This window comes from Papio anubis, chromosome 3, assembly GCF_008728515.1.
Source record: "Papio anubis isolate 15944 chromosome 3, Panubis1.0, whole genome shotgun sequence".
In the NCBI taxonomy this organism is placed as follows: domain Eukaryota; kingdom Metazoa; phylum Chordata; class Mammalia; order Primates; family Cercopithecidae; genus Papio; species Papio anubis.
The window spans coordinates 5,551,916-5,572,236 of NC_044978.1; the positions used below are offsets into that span (position 1 = coordinate 5,551,916).

A 20,321-nucleotide genomic window follows, 5' to 3' on the forward strand; every position below is an offset into this window, starting at 1 on the left:
TTCTTCCCTTCCCTCCCTTTCCCTTCTTCCCTTCCCTCCCTTTCCCTTCTTCCCTTCCCTCCCTTTCCCTTCTTCCCATCTCTTTTCTTCCCTTTTTCCCTTTTCTTCCTTTCTTCCCTTCTCTCCTTCCCTTCCCTCCCCTCCCCTCCCCTCCCCTTCCCACCCCTACTCTCCCCTTCCCTTCCCTTCTTCCCTTTTCTTCCCTTCTTCCCTTCCCTTCTTCCCTTCTCTTCTTCCTTTCCCTTCTTCCCTTCTCTTCTTCCTTTCCCTTCCTCCCTTCCCTTCTTCCCTTCCCTTCCTTTCGCTTCCCTCTGCTCCATTCCCTTCCCCTTTCCTTCCATTCCCTTCCCTTCTTCCCTTTTCTTCCTTTCTTCTCTTCCCTTCTGTTCCCTTTCCTTCTTCCCTTTTCTTCCCTTCCCTTTCTTTCTCTTTCTCCCTCCCTCAATTTCTTTCTTTCTTTCTCTCTTTCTTTCTTTCTTTCTTTCTTTTTCTTTCTCTCTCTTTTCTTTCTTTCTTTTTCTTTCTCTCTCTCTTTTCTTTCTTTCTTTCCTCCTCCTCCTCCTTCTTCTTCTTCCTCTTCTTCCTTCCTTCCTTCCTTCCCTCTTTCTTCTTCTCTCTTTTTTTCTGTTTATAGCAACAATAATACCACACAACTCAAGGGAAAAAGAGTAACTTTGTTTTCAAAGTAAAAACCATTTAGAATAAACTCCCCTTTTCCTTATTTTTTTATAAGGAAAAAAATTTAAATTTAATTATAGAAAGCATTAACTTTTATTGGAAAAAAGAATTCTGTTCCTTGGCCAAGTCCCTTGGGATGGGAGTGGTAATTTGGCTAACGTGTTTCTCTTTTGCAGCATAATTTAAAAAGTGACATGGTGATCCTGTGTATGGGCTTGACTCAAATACAACAGAAAAAGAGAAGGAGAACAGACACAAGCAGAGGGCAGAGGGGGAAGAGGGATGTGGGGCTTGATTGAGAGTGGCTGGTGTGGCTGGTGTCTAGCTTCCTTCCCTGGAAAGTTTGCCCAGAGCCTGCAAGTTTCCTTGGGAGCCAAGTGATGTTATAATGCGAATAACATCTAACATCTAAGCACTTGCTATGGGGCATGCATGTTTTATGTCTTTTTTTTTTTCCTGAGTCCGGGCCTATGTTGCCCCGCCTGGAGTGCAGTGATACAATCACAGCTTACTGCAGATTTGAACGCCTGTGCTCACACAGTCCTCCCACCTCAGCCTCCTGCGTAGCTGGGACCAGGCACATGCCACCATGCCCAGCTAATTTTGAAATTTTTTTTTATAGAGGTGGGATCTTGCTATGTTGCCCAGGCTGGTCTCAACCTCCTGGCCTCAAGCAATCGTTCCACCTTGGTCTCCCAAAGTGGGCCACTGCACTCAGCCATGTTTTATAAGCCTTCACATGAATTGTGTCTTTTAAATTTATGTAGCATGACAGAGCCACTCTAGGGAACCTCCGGACTCTGGGTACTTTGTGCTAACTCTGTCTGCTCCCCACTCACATCTGCCTCCCTGTCACTTACCTCCTCCTATTTTCTGCTCTGCCTAGTCCTCCCCGTCCCAAAGCCTGCATGGTAATTTCTAGCTCTGCTTTTCCATCTCAAGCTCTCAATCTCCAGCTCTCGACTTCATTTCCATCCTATGGGGGCAATGCTGCTTCAGACCATTCTGCCAGTAATGATTTCCCATTGTCCAACTCTGGAAGCTTCTCCTTGGCTCTGGGGCTCTTCTATGAACCACCTCCTCCTATGGGCACCAGCAGCTAAATCATATTTGAAAAATAAAGTAATAACACTGCATGTAAAAACGTAAGTGGCCAAGACATAGACAAATAATTGTTTTTAAATGCTGTGACTACAGAGACACAGCTGGAAAGTTTACAAATGGGTCCACCGAAGCGTATTGTTTCCTGTTTATGCACTGAGTCCAGAGGTTTGCGTTACTAACTTCTAAGTGAAAAAGAGTTTAAATGAGGCCATGATGTGGGATAACATCAAATTAAAATCTTGCCCTTTTCCTTGGTTCCTCCCTTTGGTTAGCTCAACTGCAAAGTTAGTGTTGACTTTGTCATCTTCTAAAATTCCACCTCTGTGGGTGCTTGTATTTCTGGAACGTTCACCAAAAATAATTAAGGTTGAACTCTCTCCTCTGGTGTTAATTCTGGGTTGTTTGGAACCCGGCTTATCTGAAGGAGTCGGTCTCTGGACTTTCTAGTAAAGGGTGAGCATAGATGTGTGGAAAAGGGGGTGCTGTTCCTTTAAATTCTGAAAGTGAACTTGGCTCAGGAAGGCCAGCGGCTCAAGGTCCAGCCCCTGGAAGAGAGAATAGCTACAGATTCTCCATCCTCAGTCTTTGCAAGGAGACAGCTGTGCCAGCCGGGCTCTGGCAGGCTCCTGGCAGCATGGCAATGAAGCTTGGGACCCTCCTGCTGGCCCTTGTCCTGAGCCTGGCTCAGCCGGCCTCTGCCCGCCGGAAGCTGCTGGTGTTTCTGCTGGATGGTTTTCGCTCAGACTACATCAGTGATGAGGCACTGGAGTCATTGCCTGGCTTCAAAGAGATTGTGAGCAGGGGAGTAAAAGTGGATTATTTGACTCCAGACTTCCCTAGTCTCTCGTATCCCAATTACTATACCCTAATGACTGGTGAGTACTGTGTCCTCTTCTGGGCAGGGAGGGGAGGGCTGGAGTCCAGCAGGCAACAGTGAGCTCCTGGCATCGGAGTCTTATTTAAATGCTCTGTATTCTCTAGTCCTTTGGGACATCAAAGGTAGATAAGAAATCTGTGTCCTTGGCTGAGCAGACTTTTGTTTTTGCGGTGGTGTTGTTTCCCAAAAGTTATCCCAAGGACCTGTTCTGGATTCTCAGTGTGGAGGGCAGAGAACTACAGCAGTAGATGATATTTGACGATATTGAAAGTGGTTGTTTATTTTAGAAAGAGAAATTCTAATGAGCCTCATATTTTCTAAGTTCAAGTTTGCACAATCAACAGGTGTCCGTGCATGCGTCCCAAACTCCTTCTGTCCCTTTGCTCTGCGGTCATGTCATCCCAGCGTCCTGTGGGCTTGTTTCTCAGTGTGTTAGACTGTGAAAGTACCTGTGGGGTCCTCAGAGGGGAGTAGTGCTCCTGGACTACTTGGGGAAGGGGGAATTTTTAGGTCTTATCCTTTTCTGTTATTTAGCAATGCCACCTTCCCCTTCCTCTGCCTTTTTTGGCCAGGTAAAATGATAGAAGAAAAAGCTTGTATAGTTCAGGTTCCCCGTTTGTGATTTGCAGCATCTGCAAAAGACCAACCAACAAAAACTCAACAAAACAAATCAAACCTCTGCTAACCCAGACTGCCTGGGCTTGGGATCGCTGAGTTTCCTAAGGACGGCCTTCATCTGGAATTGCCAGGAGTCCAAACGCACCTGCACGAACCTGAGCCTCTACCCGTGCAATAATAGAATGTGCGGCCTTCTCTTTGCTCACAGAGCTGGATTCCTAGTTCCTGGTTTGTTTTTCAGCTATAACCTTTGTAAAGGCAGTGAGAGGCTCTCAGAAAGAATTTAGCAAACTATCCAGGGAGGCCGTTAAGAATGCACTGTTATTGCTGGTTATGCGGGACTCAGCCATGTGCTCTGAGCACAGAGAGAACTCCACTAATTATGTTAACAGAAAGAGAATGAGATCGCTGATATCTCATGGATCTCCACAGAACACTAAAGCCGAAGGGGTCTAAAACACACATTTTTATCTCTGACTTTGTGCACAGACAGTATATACACGTGTATGTAAAAATGCCATAAACTGATGCCCCAAATTGAAGGGAAGAGATACTCATTTGCATGAAAATGAGGGCATGAGAGAGAGAGAAAAATTCAGACCGCACACAAGCAAGGAAGTTATGTATTTGTTTTTTATTTCCCACAGCAGACAAAAAAACAGTCTGTAAGATAAACAGAATTAACAAAAGTCTCTGGCCGTCCCCTGGCCTGCGTCTCCCTTTGCAGGGAAGCGGTTTGCAGGCTGCCGGGTCACACACAGATGTCATTGTGTGCACGGCCGACTCCAGCTCTGCACAGCGGCTTCACACACACGGCCCACCCCACTCCAGCTGTCTTTCAGAGCCTTGCTGGGGGACCCAATTCATTAACTGCCACGCCACGTGCAGCTTCTGCCATCTCAGTGGAAAACGAACAAAATCCATTTTTAGAAAGGACTCAAGTAAGTAACAGGACCATTACAGACTCCACAGAGACACTCAGCCAGTGACATGGCCTTTTGTTTGTCAGACTCACACTCCTGATATCGGCACAAGGAATGATTTGCACATAGCCTCCATCACGCTGAGACACGCCTTCTTTTCAGGCTGTGTGTATTTCCCTTGTGTGGTCCTCAGAGAAGAGCCCCTTCCATTACGGGCAGCACAGGTCCCATGAGTGCCTGGCAAAGATCTCACCCTGGCTTTGAAACTGAGGCTGGCCCGAGGAAGCCACAGGTCTCCATAGGTGTTAGTCTCTGTGTTTTCAGATGGCCAAATGTATTCACTGATGTGGAAGTCTGCTTGGTCTATATGTTTCTTAGAAGCTGCCCCGCACAAGGGAGGTATCTAGCAAGGCTCATGTTTATGTCCAAATGTCCTTGGGTATGATTTGTCTTGTACCTACTGGGCAGACTTGCAGACTTGAAGCAGGATTCGCAGGCTGGGAGATGCCGGGCCATGAAGCTGGTATCACCTCCACTGTCTTGGAACTGACTCAGGGTTAAATTTAGACTATTTTCCCCAATATCCGTACTTATTTTTCCACCTGATGCTGAGAACCTCCTCTCTTATTCATATAAGGAAGGATATAGCCATTGGGAATTGTACCTAAACATATGGTTTGAGTATTTGAGCATTTTATGAACCAACAAAATCGCTATGTTAGATCTTTTTGGAACGAAAAGATACGCTGTTTTAGGGTTCCTCAGCATTCATAAGAGAGGCTAAGCTCTCACTTCATTACCCGAATTATTGCTCAGAAGACAGAAAGCCCCTGGTGTTCTTCCCTTTGCATAACGAGGAGTGATGAGTTGTTCGAAAGAATGCTGACCTTCGAGCTGGGAGAACTTGCTTGGAGACTTCAGGCAAAATAAAATGAGATGAACTGCCAGGGCTGTATCAGGCTGGGATTTCAGATGCTGCTGGATGCAGACATAGAACTAGGCAATGCATGGGGAATTTTATTTTATTTTATTTCACTTTAAGTTCTGGGATACATGTGCAGAACGTGCAGTTTGTTACATAGGCATACATGTACCATGGTGGTTTGCTGCACCTGTCAAGTCGTCATCTAGGTTTTAAGCCCTGCATGCATTAGGTATTTGTCTTAATGCTCTCCCTCCACATGCCCCTGATCCTCCAACAAGCCCCAGTGTGTGATGCTCCCCTCCCTGTGTCCATGTGTTCTCATTGTTTGACTCCCACTTAAGAGTGAGAACATGCGGTGTTTGATTTTCTGTCCCTGTGTTAGTTTGCTGAGAATGATGGCTTCTAGCTTCATCCATGTCCCTGCAAAGGACATGAACACATTCTTTTTTATGGTTGCATAGTATTCCATGGTGTATATGTGCCACGTTTTCTTTATCCATTCTATCATTGATGGGCATTTGGGTTGGTCCCAAGTCTTTGCTATTTGCACAGGGAATTTTAAAGTTAGGGCTGGCCCCTCCTAGGATGCCTTCATGTGGAAATTATGCAAATGGCTGAAACTCCCTTGAGAGGGAGAATTTCACAGTGAATGGGGATGGGAAATCAACAGGCCTATTTGTGAGCAACCTTGAAACCATCTAGCCCAGTTGCTGCCATGAAACCACCATGGCTGATTATTTATTTGCCTCAAAACATGTTTACATCAGGACAAACGTAACCAAAATGCCAATCATGATCATGAAGATGAATCAAACAATTGATTGCTGGGAACACTGAATCTTAAAAATGGCCTTTCACCAGGGAGATTACATTCAAATAGGGGAGGAAGAACACTCGCGAATGGGCGCCCGCTAATATTCTAAAGTGTGTAGCAAGGTGTTGTGAGCCCAAATGTGTCCTCGCCCTCCTGTCTCCCAGTTCAAGTTGGGGTTCCAGCCCCCAGTACCTCAGAATGTAACTGCATTTGGAGATAAGGTCTTTAAAGGTGACCAAGTTAAAATAAGGCCATTAAAGTGGGGCCCTATTCCAATATGACGGTATAGGAAGGCGAAAAGACACAGGCATGTGCACGTGCAGAGAAAAGGCCATCTGAGGACACACCAAGGCGGCCCTCACAGGCAGTGGAGAGGGGCCCAGGAGACACCAACCCTGCTAACACCTCGTTCATGAACTGTGAACAAATAAATTGCTGTTGTGGGAGCCACTCCATCTGTGGTACTTTATAATGGCAGCCCAAGAGAATGAATACACAAAGAATAGGGAGTAGGGTCCCAGCGTGCTGCAGAGGACCAGGGAGAGGAGGCGTTCCTTCCAGCTGGAGTAGCGTGAAAAAGGCATTTTAAAGAGGAGAGATCTGAGCTGGAAGAAACAGCCACTGGCGTGGTGTGTGTCTTTACATCTTACTTTAGGCATAAGCTCTCTTTCTGAAGAGTGGTGTGTGGATCACCTTCATTCTAGTGCAAACACAACCACAGTTTCAATGCCCTTGGAATGCTTTCTGTTTTAGTCTATCTTACCAGGGATCTTTTCGTAACGTTATTCTCTCTTTGGGGTAAATTCACATTTGACTGAAGTGGAGTTTAACATAAAGTCAAGGAAAGAAAGCAGTGATTTGTTCAATCCAGGTCATGGGTAAGAGGGAAATGCCGCATCTGTTTTGAGGCAGCGTAACTTAGCATCGTTTTGTTAAGGCTAATGGTAACATTTGTTTGCAATTCTCAAACACTTCTGGTTAAGCAGTTGGGGAAAGTGGCCCAGAAACGTTCTGAGTAGCGGGGAAGCCAGTCTAGAACTTCGTCTTTACTGCCAGTAACCCACCCAGAGATCAACAGATGCTGAAATAAGTTTGTCCCACAGTATATTACTAGTATTTCAACATTTAGACACTAGGAAATAAAGTGCAGGGAAATTTAGTGTTTTGTTTCAGGCACCAAAGAATGTCATGGCAGAGCTGAGATGGGAGAGTAGGCATCAGAGACCCTGTTCTCACACAGCAACTGGCTGGGGCCTAGGCCTGCATCTTGTAGTGGCCAGAAGGTTGTGCGAGTGACCTGAGACCCGAGGATAGAGATCTCCTTAAGACAGTCCAGGGAGCAGCGAGAGACTGAATCATCGTGCTCCTCTGTGGAAATCAAGGCAACAACAGGGATGCTAACTACTCAGAATTACTATTTGTGCCACGGTATTTTGTCTCGCACTCCTAGAAATTACCTGTGACATAAATTCTTACCTAATATCAAGGATCCATTGTTCTGGAGCAAAACAGCAGAGTAAGGTATACTTCCTACCACCCCACCTTTTAAGAAAATATCTGATTTAAGTTAAAACTGGACCAAAGGCAATCAAGGCAGAAAGTACTTGAACAATCATGTTTTGAGAAAGCCGGCATCCTCAGCCTACTGCAGAATTCAGGCTTCCTTTGAGGGGCTGTTCAGAGACTCTGCATTCACACAGCTCCAGGTAGGGTAGCGATAGCCTCCCTGGTCCCCTCCCCTCTCCTTTCCCCAGGATCAGCATTTACATGGGGACATTGCCCCAGCTTGTGAGCCTCCTTCAATGCAGGTACCTCCTGAAATAAATCTCTCTTTGGCGGGCCCTCTTCCTGTCTTCCTACTCTCGCTTGCACCAAATCCAGCCAAGCTTCTGTTTGGAACAGTGTCCTCCTGGGGGTCCTGGTCAATCCCAGCCTTGGTTCCCTGGCTGGGAGCTGCATCTGCCCCTCCTTTCTGACAGCTCACTGGTCCCAGGATTCTGTCCTCCCTTGGTTTCCTTTTACTTCACTCACTCCTCCGTGGTCCTGTCCCTTGGTTCCTCCTGATCTCCTTGACCTTCCTTTGTCTCACAGTGAAATCAGCTGTCCTTTCAAGGTCGATCCTCAGCCTCTCCTCACCCAACCTCCTCCACTGCTGACCACTGGATGAAGCCGCAACCCCGACTGCCCGGAGCCTCCTCTGCTCCAGCTCCCTCTCGCTGCCCGCCCTACAACCAAAGCGGCCCTGGGAAAGCAGTCCTGATCACGCCACTCCTGTGTCCACACCCTCCGGCGAGTTTGTACCAAGTGGAATCTAACGCTCTTGCAGACCTGGCCCCATAGGTCACCCAGCCCCTTCGGGGCCTTGCTCCCACCACCCTTCCCTTCGATTGCCTGTGTCCCGCTGGGCATGCTTGAGTGCGCTGCTTCTCCTGGCTGCTTCCCTTCTGCTTGTTCCCCAGAAAGGCCCAAGCTGGGCATCGCTGCGTTCTTCGGATCTGCCTCCCAAGGTCACCGTGGCGGATGCATTCCCCGGCCACCCCATCAGCGCTCTCTATCCCTCTTACTCTCTTTATTTTCCATCACGGCACCAGTTTATTTATTTCTATCTTCTCCAAATAAAATTTATTATAGTGGGCCGGGTGCGGTGGCTGACGCCTATAATCCCAGTAGTTTGGGAGGCCGAAGCAGGTGGGTCATTTAAGGTCAGGAGTTCGAGAGCAGCCTGTCTAACATGGTAAAACCCTGTCTCTACTAATAATACGAAAAAAATTTCACTGGGTGTGGTGGCATGTGCCTGTAATCCCAGCTACTCGGGAGGCTGAGGCAGGAGAATCGTTTGAACCTGGGAGGCGGAGGTTGCAGTGAGCCGAGATCATGCCACTGCACTCCAGCCTGGGTGACAACAGTGAAACGTCATCTCAAAAAAAAATTATTATAGGGAAAAAGCATTATAATGGTGATTAAGACATTCAGAGTTTCAGGGAAATGAATGATTACTTTGATGTTCGACACTTCTAAACTAATAAGGAGGAGAAAACACTACAATCATGCTTTGCTCATATGAAAGCAATTCGCATTTAGAGAACCGATTACCCTTTATGTCTAGTAATCTTACATATCCCAAAATGTGTCTTTCAGTTTTGTTTTAAATTTTGATTATAAGGTTGCAGTCAGAAAGAGGCCTGGGGGGAGAGTCACCTCCAAGGAGAGCTGTGTCAAAGTAGGAGATGAAAGAGGCTGGGGATGGTGGGAGAAAATTTAACCAGGACACCAGCGGTCCGCACAGCCCAAAGGAGATCCTCCTTGTAGTGAAGATCACTGAAGTCGAGAAAGTGGAGCCAACAGCCACGCGTGGAACCAGGCACATGATTCAACAGCCACGCGTGGAACCAGGCACGTGACTCAACAGCCATGCGTGGAACCAGGCACGTGATTCAGAACCAGCGTGGAACACTGTGAGGACAGTTCAGGCCTAGGTGCCAGTGGTCTGGCTGTTGGACCTAGGGACGCATGTGGCAGCTTAAAGGGACTTGCATGGCCATCCTTGTGTTTTCAGCCTCTGTCCCAAGCTGCTTAGGTGGCCAGGCTGTTTATGCCAGCATCACAAGGAGCTACTTAGATGTTTAAAAATATCGGGGCATGTTATGGGCTATTTGTACACCCCCAAAACCCACGTGTTGATGCCCTACCCCCCAATATCGCAGAATGTGACTGTTTTTGGAGATAAGATCTTTAAAGAAGTAATGAAGGCAAAATGAGGTCACTAAGGTGGGTACTAATCCAGTATTGCTGGTATCTTTATAAGGAGAGGAGATTAGGACCCAGACGGGCACAGAGGGAAGACCACATATAGACACAGGGGAAGGCGGCTGTCTGCAAACCAAGAAGAGAGGCCTCAGAGGAAATCAACGCTGATGACATCTTGATCTGAAACTCCCAGCCTCCAGAACTATAAGAAACTGGATTTCTTTTGTTTACCCACCCAACCTGTGTTACCTGTTGTCATGACAGCCATTGGAAAGCAATATAAACAGGATTGTGACACTAGGCTGCTAATGGAAGAATGCAGGGTTTTTTTTTACACAGCCCACTTCTATGACCAAACCTACTCACTGAGAGTTTCTGGTGACTTCTGCCCTGAAATTGAGGCAATCATGGTGTGTTAGCTTCCTAGAGCTGCTCTAGCAAATTTGGATGCCCAAAGTCTGAAATCCAGGTGCAGGCAGGGCCATGCTCTCTTTGAAGTCTCCAGGGGAGAATGTGTTCTGCACCTTCCGCCCGCCTTCTGGTGTTGCCGACAATCCTGGGTATTCCTTGGCTGGTACATACATCACTCCAACCTCTGCTTCCGTTGTCACAGGGCATTCTCTGTGTCCCTCTCTGTGCCTCTCCTTACAAGGACACAAGCCATATTGAATTAGGGCCCACCTTCATGACATCATCTTAACTTGATTACATCTGCAAAGGGCTTATTTCTAATAAAGTCACATTCACAGGTCCTGAGGGTTGGAACTTCAATATATCTTCTTGGGGGCCACAAGTCAACTCCCTACGAAAGGTCCAGTGGAGAAAGCTATGGATTTGCTGTCAGAGATCGAATTTAATCTATTCTGTCATTCTTTGACTTTCAGAACTTGAACAGCTTCTTTTGAGTGTTAATCTTTTGTTTTGTTTTGTTGTTGAGACGTAGTCTCACTCTGTCACCCAGGCTGGAGTACGGTGGCATGATCTCAGGTCATTGCAACCTCCGCCTCCCTGGTTCAAGTGATTCTCCTGCCTCAGCCTCCTGAGTAGCTGGGATTACAGGTGCCCGACACCATGCCTGGCTAATTTTTTTTCTTATTTTTAGTAGAGATGGGGTTTCACCACATTGGCCAAGCTGGTCTCGAACTCCTGACCTCAGGTGATCCACCTGCTTCAGCCTCCCAAAGTGCTGGGATTACAGATGTGAGCCATTGCGTCCAGTGAGTGTTAATATTTTATCAGTAGAATGTAGAAAGTAAATGTTACCCAATAGGCTTGCTGTGAGAACAGAATGAGCAAATATACATGTAAACTCACCATTAGTAACAGCGTACATATTACGCCCTTTATCAGTAAGGTGAGGCTGAGTTATGTTGTTGCAACAAGCAATTCCACACCATGTCTGAGTCTTAGAATAGCTAACGTTTATTCCTCAATCATGTACGTGGCCTTGAGGAATGACCTCCACCCCATTTCCTCTTCACTCTGGGACCCAGGCTGAAAAAAGCAACTTCTAAATGAGACATGCTGCTCTCATGGCAGAGGTAAAAGAGAAAACAGAACATTGTCATCATGGGTAGTTCGGGCAAAGGAAAAGTGAGCGTGTTCAGGTCAGAAGGAGGGGGTGCTGAGCCCATTCACCATCTGGGTGTGGGTTGGGGGTTACAGAGAATTGAGTGTGTAAAAAACATGTGCAATTGATGAAAGTCTATGAAAGCCACACCAAACGGTAGTCCAACAGGCTCCCCCTTCCCTCCTTTTCCACTCCAGACATCACCGCATCTGCTCTTTGTGATGGACTGTAAGTGAGGGGGAGAGCTGAATTTGAAGAGCATCCATGAGGCAGAACTTGCTGATTGGCTGACAAATGAATATGAAAGAAGAGCCCAAACAGATGCCACAGCTACAAGATCGTCTGAAGTCTGAGTAAAGGGGCTCCTATTAGCACAGATGGGAAAGTTTGAAGGGCTGTTTATCTCAGTGAGATTTATTTGGAAAAGTAACTTTTCACCAAATTATATTTCAAGTGGAGTAAGATATTCACTTGACGTTATCCCTTTAGGGGATCAGAGACAATGTCTTAAAGGAGAGTTCAAGAAGCATGCAGAATACCACCGAGGCAAAGGAGAGAAATTGATACTGTGGGTCCTAGTGGACCCCAGGAAATGGACTTCCTATCTCACTGCTTGCTACCCAGCTGGTGCAGAATATTTCTCACAGATGCACAGTTAAAATCTGCCTTCCCATCTGAATTAACTTTTGTCAACATTTTGTCATATACTTCCCAGAGACACCGAACAACATTTTTCTACTTCAAACTACACTCTGTGTAATGAGCCTCGATTAAGCTGCCTAAAGATGCAGGCATGGCAGGCGAGGTGTCCAGCAATAGAAGCTAGAAGTGGGTAAGAGCACTAGTAACCAGCCATGCCCCGAGAAAAAAAAAATGCGTTCTAAGAATTTACTAAAATAATGTCTCCCAGCACATCATTATTTAAGCTCCTATCAACAAACCTCTCTGCACTGAAGTGTCACTTTTCAAAAAATATGTTTCTTTCGGCTTCCGTGGTGATGAGAGGATGTTCTGATTATACGGCATTCAGCTGCTGGAAACTCACTCCATGAAGAAGGGAGTGGTTAGAGTAGTGGGCAAAGCTGTAAAAGGTGGTGAAAGCTTTTGATTGTAATAACAGCAAAGGCGTTTCCAGAAGGCTTGTCCACGTGGAGCCACTGCAGTCTACATGCCATGGCGATCTCACAACCCCCACCCCTGCCTCCCTCACCCCAGCGTTGATGGATAGGATCATGTGCCTCCTGTCCAGGCTTTCGGGGTGGCTTGACCCCTGCGGCTCCAGTTCCTGCTCAGCATGGGCGCTGTGCCAAAAGTGGGTTAAAGGGCATTTCAAATTAATTCGGAGGGACCCTGACTCAGCAGGGTAACATTCGTTTCAGAGACACCTTCAGCAACACCTGCTCAAGTTTCAGAGCCCCTCAGAACCCCACAATAGGCCCATTGTGTCCACACAATAACCAGGCAGAGACCTGGGGCAGGCCTGGGGGTCCTGGGAGCCCACGTGCAGCGTTTGGCTCTTGTTGGATACTCTGAACCAACTCCCATCATCAGCCCTTTCCATAGCAAGGAGAGAAGATCGAGAAGGCAGATCATGGGAGGATGTGTGGGCCACCTTATTTAGACAAACGGCTGTCAGGGCTGACAGCAATGGAACTTTGGTTGGCCCAGGACACTGAAGATGCTTTAGTTCTTGATGAAGAAACTCCCCTGGGCACCTTCAAGAGCACGTGCATGGGAGAATGTGTGTAAATGTCTGCAGCAGAACACCCCGGGCTGAGTGCTAGGGGCCAGGAGTGGGCTCCAGGTGTGCCGGGAGGCCAAGTCCCCCAGGTGTCACCTTTGGTGGTGAGCAGTCTTGTCCACTCAACCTGGGTTGCTCCGCCGATTATCTGCACGGGGCAGGCTGGGAAGCAGCGTGGTCCACAGGGCAGGGAAAGGGGGCAGAGGCGCCAGCTTCTCCTGACTGTCACAGTCCGCAGGGACTTGGATACATTACATCATCTTCCTAGTCCTGCATTCTTGCTGTTTAGCGTGAGAAGACCGGACAGATGGAGTGCATGATTGATGTTAATTAGGTCCTGGCCACCTAGATGTGCTGACCCCAGCCGAAGCCAGAAAGGTTCACAGTGACTCGACAGCCAACTACACATGCTTGAATCCACCTTTTGTTGAGAGGCCTCCGTGCACCACGGATCATGTAATTAACCAACACACAAGCAGTAATAACAGTGCGGTAAGGAACCGCAGTGATGGCTCGGGAGACCAGCACACCTACAACTGAGCCAAGTGGGTCTGGATGTCCTTGGGACACTGGTCGACGGGGGCCTCACTGCTTCCGGCACCAGATGCCAGAACTGGGAGAAGGAGAAGGCTTCAGACTCTCATGGGCAGAGGCTCTAAAGGTGTCTTGAACGAGGCCAATTCTTGGCTGCTCTTGTTGTCCTCCCAGATGAGTCTGCTCTCACCATCTAAGCCGCCTTTCACTTTCTATCGGTCTGTTTCAGGGTTGGGGTGGCACTGGGCAGCAGCAGGTGTCATCACTTCAGTCCATTGCATATGTGGCTATCACTTTGAGGAGGGAGACAGCTTCACAGTGGGCTTACTGATACTTGGCATGAGTGACTCCATCTTGAGACATTAGGAGCACAAATTATTATATCAGGGATGTGTGCTGGGAATGTTCTAGGTGCTGAAAATGCCATAGAGAGGTTCTTAGAGCCCACTGAGTGGGAGAAGGTGGAAAGGGGGACTGGAGTGGGCTCCCAGTGAGATGCTGTGTCCCTTGCCCTGTTTTATGATCACAATAGCTCCAATTTGACCTGTTTTGTACATATGAAGAAAGTGGTCTATAGTTAATCCTACTGGACACCAATGGCCCCTAACAAGGACTGGCCTGAGGGAAGGGTGGACGGTAGCAGACAGAAGTCCTGTATCTGTGGATGTCACGGTGGAGACACCCACGGAGTTTGCCTAAGTGGCCCCCAAGCCTTGGGCTCTCCTTCCAGGTTCTGCACACGAACCACCACAGTCGCCCGGGTTCTGCACACGGACCGTCACAGTCGCCCGGGTTCTGCACACGCACTGTCACAGTCGCCCATCAGCTCTGCAGCGTGTCTAGCTTTCCCTGAAAGATCCCCTGTGTGTCAGGATTTGGCTTTCACAGGTGGACTTGAGAAAACATTCTGCTTTAAAGGTTGAAAGCAGCCACTGTACAGAAATATAAATGTTTGGGAGAAAACCTCAAATATTGTGTTCTTCAGCCACTCACTAGCAGACCATGGGCCTAGCCTGGAACCTGCTCTCCAGCCCTCTTCAACCTCTGCCTGGCAGCCCAGACTCCTGACAACAGCCCTCTGGCCTATGAAATATCCTGTCACAGAGTCCACCAAAGAGTAAGATGGGTGACTTTGAGGCTGGGGCACGTCAAGGCACAGGGGAGCCTGAGAGAAGACGCCTTGGCTCCAGCAGCCCCTGGAAAATGCTGCCATGTCACTTAGCCTGAAATTTTCCAAGCAGCGTGATCTGTGTGTTAAGTGCCAGTTATGTTAAAACCACTCATGCATGTTCCCTTGGTCTCTGGTTACATATGCTCTGTGGCATGGAGGCAGCCTCTCTCCTTCTCTGTTCAGCCAGACTCTTCCCAGAGCCCCTAGAAGGAGACACTGCCATTCAGGTCATCAGGGCCCCAGCACAAGGTACCTGCCAGTTGGAGGGAAAACATACCTTTGAAGATGCCTAAGAAACCAGGAATCGTGGTACCTATCTGGATGGCAACTGGACAGACGAGAGACCAAGATGGGACAGAGACATCTGCTGCCTGTTTTTGAACAATGTGGATTACTTACCTATTTGCAATATTAAATGAAAAATTTCTATCAGATCCAATGAGACTTGCTCAACTCTAATAGAACAAGAAGACATTTTGTTCAACATTAATTAAACCCCCACTTGTGATCTAGGGAAATACATTCACATTCAAAGAGTCTTTAAAAACATGTTCCTCAACCTAGTGGACCTAAAGCAATGTTCTGTGGTTTGGTTTGGTTTTCTCAGTCTGTACTGTAGATTTGTAAACAGTGACCAGCCAGGGCTCAGGACACCCCAGCTCGAGGTTTTTGTCACTATCCTTCTCTCAACGCCACCACCTCTGGGAGCTGCCACTGTCCCTCTGAGAAGCAGGACTAAAGGCCATCTAGGAGACCTCCCCTAGTGTGCAGCCTCAGAAGGGCTCCCATTTCGCAGGTGGGTCCCTGCGGGCAAGACCTGTCCGTGCAGTAATCCCCACCACTGTTGGTGTACACTCCCTCGGGGGCAGTGGAGTGTGGACCGTCTCCACATCGGGGTCCAGTGCTTGTTCAGAGGAGACATTGGTTCGTGTTTGTGGGACTGCACTGGCTCAGAGCCAGGGGCTGGGCTTTTCCCAACTCTGTGGCAGAAGCCTTGGGTTGCCCATCTTCTACAGGGCTCTGGAGTTTTGCTGCCAAGCCCTGTTTGTTGGCTGAGGTTGTATTCTTTTCTAACAAACTACCCAATGCATCATATGCCTGTTTTGATCTCACTGGATTCTGGATTCTTCTGGCCAAGTTCCACGGGCCTCTAAGTCCCCTCCCCTCATCTTCATACTGGATGCCTCTCTTGCCCTTAAGGCTGACAGCAGCACCACTGCCATGTTCATCCTGTTGTCCTGGACTTCCCAGCACCCAGAGCTATCCCTGGTGTTCACTGGTCTCTGTGGGAGGATCTAATTCCAGGTTCCAGTTACTCCCAGTCTGGCCCATTCCCCTGCAGCTTAGCTGGCTGGCCTTGTCCCAAACCATGACATCCCTCCCTGCACATTTCTATGAATGACTTTCATAGTCCGTTTTAGCATGCATTGGTCTGTGTAAGACATAACACTAAAACTATATGAATGACCTTGGGAATATGTAACAAAATCTACTACACCCCAATCCAAATTTCCCCCAAAGGCATTCAGAATTACAAAATGCCAAAAGCAGAGGATGACTTAGAGATGCTAGCGCATTTGTCTTATTGTGCAGGACACAGAGGCCAAAGATTCAGATCCAGCAACCAGATAAAGGGAGAAGAACCACACCAAATGCAGGTTTCTGAGCCAGGGCCAGAATCTGATGCCCCTTAGATGATCAGGGATGGAAGCCCAGGTGTTTGTTCCCTTCCAGCCCCTCTCACCGTGTGCCCAAGTTGCCCTCTGCCTGAGCTCTCGACCTGACGCTGAGTACTCTACTCTTTCCATTCTGAACTTCTCTGGGTTGTTTTTGCTTCTTTCTTCACCCTCATTAACATCTCCCAGGATGTACAATCTGAGATGGAGATGAGATTCAAAGCAGTGAGTGAGTGAGTGTGTGTGTGTGTGTGTGATGCATGTGTAGATTTCATCAACAATTTGGCCCAGGAGGAGGTGGAGCCACCTAGAAGACTGTGACTGGTTTCAGGACACAGCTTGGCCATCCTCTCTATTTTCTGGTGCCATGAATAGTAACTGAAGACTGTCTGCTATTCTTTAAACCTTTTACATAATCCCATCAAGCTCTGATGGAACAGATAAGAAAAGCACATTCCAAGGAATTCACTCTCAGCCTGTGTCAACATGTATTATAACGTCCAGCTAAAAGCTAAAGGAATCTAATACAAACAAAGCAACTTTACCCAATCCCCACCCACCTATTTTCCTGTTCTTTCAAACTGACTGGCCAGCTGCGGGGGGGTCTTGAAAGTTGACCTCATGAGATTCCCTCAGGGGACATCAGACTGATCCCTAACCTTCAAACCGGGGGACCATCAGGGTTCTTGCAGCCAGTTGTGAGACGCCTGTTGGGATGGAATTTAAACCGTGATCTCTTCACCTCTCCCTTTTCACCTCCCGGTTTTTGTTGGAGGCCTCTCTGGGAACTCTCAGTCCTTCTCTTTGTTGATACCATCTATTCTTTCTGTAAGAGCTTTACTTCCATCTTCCCGCACACCTACAGCCCAAGCTGCGGTTTTCCTCCACCTGTCTTTCTCTTTCAAGCCAAAACAAGATGCCCTCCTTCCAAAAGGCTTTGACGTGTAGATAGCAACATTTCAGAGGTGGATGGTGCCTTGAGATCTTGTTATTTTCATCCACTTGCTATCTCCTTTTCCACTTACTGTCTGAACCACAGATTTTGGTAATTACACCAACATATAGTATTGACATACATAATCATACAGTGCCTTCATACATGAATATTATCCATTCAAGGATACCCTGAATATCTACTTTGTAAGAGTTCTAAAGATGCCAGGACGTGGCCTCTGTCCTCAACAAGATTGAATTAAGTTGAAGCAATTAAATATGTGTCAAAATGAATATAATCATCGGACAGGATAGAACAGGCACCGGGGAAGCACAGCTCATTTCTGAGAGTGTGTGTGAAGAGGGAAGGTTCGCTGAGGCGACAGTTATTTGAGTAAAGCCTGAAGGATCTGGACAGCTTGAAACCTGGAGGAAGTGCCTTGTGGGTGAACAGCACGGCACAAGCCAAGGGGCAGGGATGAGGTGACAAGGAGTGTTTGAAGACGAGAGCTGGGCTTTGGGATGATGACTCTGACATCTCTGAGCAGGGCAGGTTTCAGGGCCAAGGGAGGCCACTCAAGTCTATGTTGAAAATGATGGAGCCTGGGGGTCGCGTCCCCAGTGCCAGAATGAACCTCAGGTCAAGAAGTTGATCGGCTCTGTGGAGAGGGACCTGCAGGAGCAGCTGGGCGTGGAGGATTAGAGAGAAGGAAGTCTTGGGTCAGATGAGAGTCTGAGCTAGCCTTAGGGGAAGATTAATAAATTACTCTGTGTGTACAGTGAATTGAAGTTCACAGACTTGGGTATGTAAGAAATACTGCATTTCTCAGTTGTTCTTTAAAAAACCTAAATCTATCCATGATCCTTGAACACATTCGTCTAAGTGAAATCTGCCAGAAACAAAAGGACAAATATTGTATGTTTCCACTTATATCAGGTTACCCAGAGTGGTCAAATTCACAGAGACACAGCACAGAAGGGGAGTTGCCAGAGGCTGTGGCGATGGGGAATTGGAGTTAGTTTTAAGGGGTACAGAGTTTCCAGTTTAGGATGATAAGACATTCTGGAGCTAGAAGTGGTTGATTACACAATGGTGTGAATGTACTTAATGCCACTGTAGTATACATTTAAAAATGATTAATCATGTCCTTTGCAGGGACATGGATGAAGCTGGAGACCATTATTCTTAGCAAACAAATGCAAGAAGAGAAAACCAAATACCACATGTTGTCACTTACAAGTGGGAGCTGAATGATGAGAACACATGGACCCATAGAGCGAAACAACACACACTGGGGCCTATTGGACGGCGGAGGGTGGGAGGAGGGAGGGGATCAGGGAAAATAACTAGTGGGTACTAGACTTAATATCGGGGTGATGAAATAATCCATACAACAAACCCTCGTGACACAAGTTGACTTAGGTAACAAACCTGCACTTGTACCCTTGAACTTAAAAGTTACGAAAAATCAACATACAAAAATAAATAAAAAATTAGAAATTAGAAATTTTTCAAAATGTTCAAATGGTACATTTTTGTGTTATGTATATTTTACCATGATAAAAAAAAAAATCTGACTCTGACTTCCAAGCCACTGGGCTTATCGGCATTTCAGTTTTGATTACTGCTGGGTAGCTGGGGGGCGTCTTTTTCCTGCTGAGGTCTAGGAAAGGCCCTTAGGTCATACGCAGTCCCATGGAGTCGGGTCAGCAGCCCTGGTCATTGGTCCACACTAGGCCCCACCAGATGCCCATGTGCCAGCTCCAGAGACCAGGCTCTGCGGCGTTGGGCAGGACACCCTTGTGCCATGATGCCAGCCTTCCCCACTGTATCTCACAGACATCAGTCCTCCCCTGTGGGTTCTGCCACCAAGCAGGGCATTGTCTCCCACACTCCCCAGACAGGCTGGCTCCTTCCTTTTCCTCCCTGGTCTGGGAAGAAGATGTCTCACCAGGGCCACCGTCGTGGGTGTGGCCTGTGCAGTCCCACAGGGCTCTGTGCTTATTAGGACCTGTGCTTGGTTTAATGCACTGTTGTCACTGTTTTGAAATTCTTAATAATTTGTGGATGAAGGATCTCACATATTCATTCTTCACTAGGCCCTGCAAATTATGTAGCCTGTCTTGCCTTCTTGTCTTCCTGTCTTCTCTGAAAGGCATGTGACCTTCTTCCCTTCCTGCCAGAAACATTGTCACAATGTGCTCAAATGCATGCAGGAGAGGTGCACCTAGCAGTCATCTTGGCTGTTTGTTGCTCCAGAAACACAGGATGATGAGGGGCAACACACAGGGAGAAAACATGCTAATTAATGTGCAGTGAAACATCTCAGTAGAGCATCTAAATGAATCGTTTCTATCCTTGCACTGTGACGCCTGAGAGACGTTCAGGTGGTGACTTCCTAGCAGCCATGAAGGCCTGGAGATACTGACTGAGGAGTGGGAAATCATCTGAGTAGATGAGGGAAGATGATGGTAAGAAAGAGGAACCTCGGGGACCATGCTCACATTCAGTGGGCACAGTGTGGAGGAAGAGGTATCAAAGGAGACAAAGGAAGAGGCAAAGAGCTGTCAGGGACCATGGCAACAAAAGCCAAAAATAACCTTAGGATCCCAGCAGGGCCAAACCAATCAAGGAAAGACAAAGCTTCTAATAGAAGAAAGTCAGTATTATCAAACTGAACAATTAAAGAAAATAAGAAATGGAAGCGTCCTTAGGTTAGGGGATTTGTACTTAGAAGCAGAGTTTGCAGACCCCTAGGGAGCTGGAAAGGAGGAAAAATGCTTTGTAGGTAAATTCTGCATTTGGAGCTTTGGTGGTTGGTATTTGCCTGTGTAGCTGGGAATCTGGAGGATGTAACCTAATTTCCATATGCTAATTAGGTACCATATATGGATCTATAGTGGTGATCTCAATTGATCTCTTAAAATGATGACTAATAGCTTTATTGAGGTGTAATTTACATGTTACAAAATCCAGCCATTTTAAGAGTACAACTCAGTTTTTTTTAGT

At 47.2% G+C, this 20,321-nt stretch overlaps 1 protein-coding gene across 1 annotated transcript in view; it reads left to right on the forward strand.

Moving 5' to 3' along the window:
- Positions 1 to 2,279: 2,279 nt before the first annotated feature.
- The window catches only part of ENPP6 (ectonucleotide pyrophosphatase/phosphodiesterase 6), a 126,578-nt gene continuing 108,536 nt past the window's right edge, over positions 2,280 to 20,321 (forward strand). Inside the window, exon 1 of the mRNA XM_009207945.4 lies at positions 2,280 to 2,657. Coding sequence (XP_009206209.2) covers positions 2,417 to 2,657 — 241 coding nt within the window. The 5' untranslated portion in view covers positions 2,280 to 2,416. The remainder of the gene's footprint in view (positions 2,658 to 20,321) is intronic.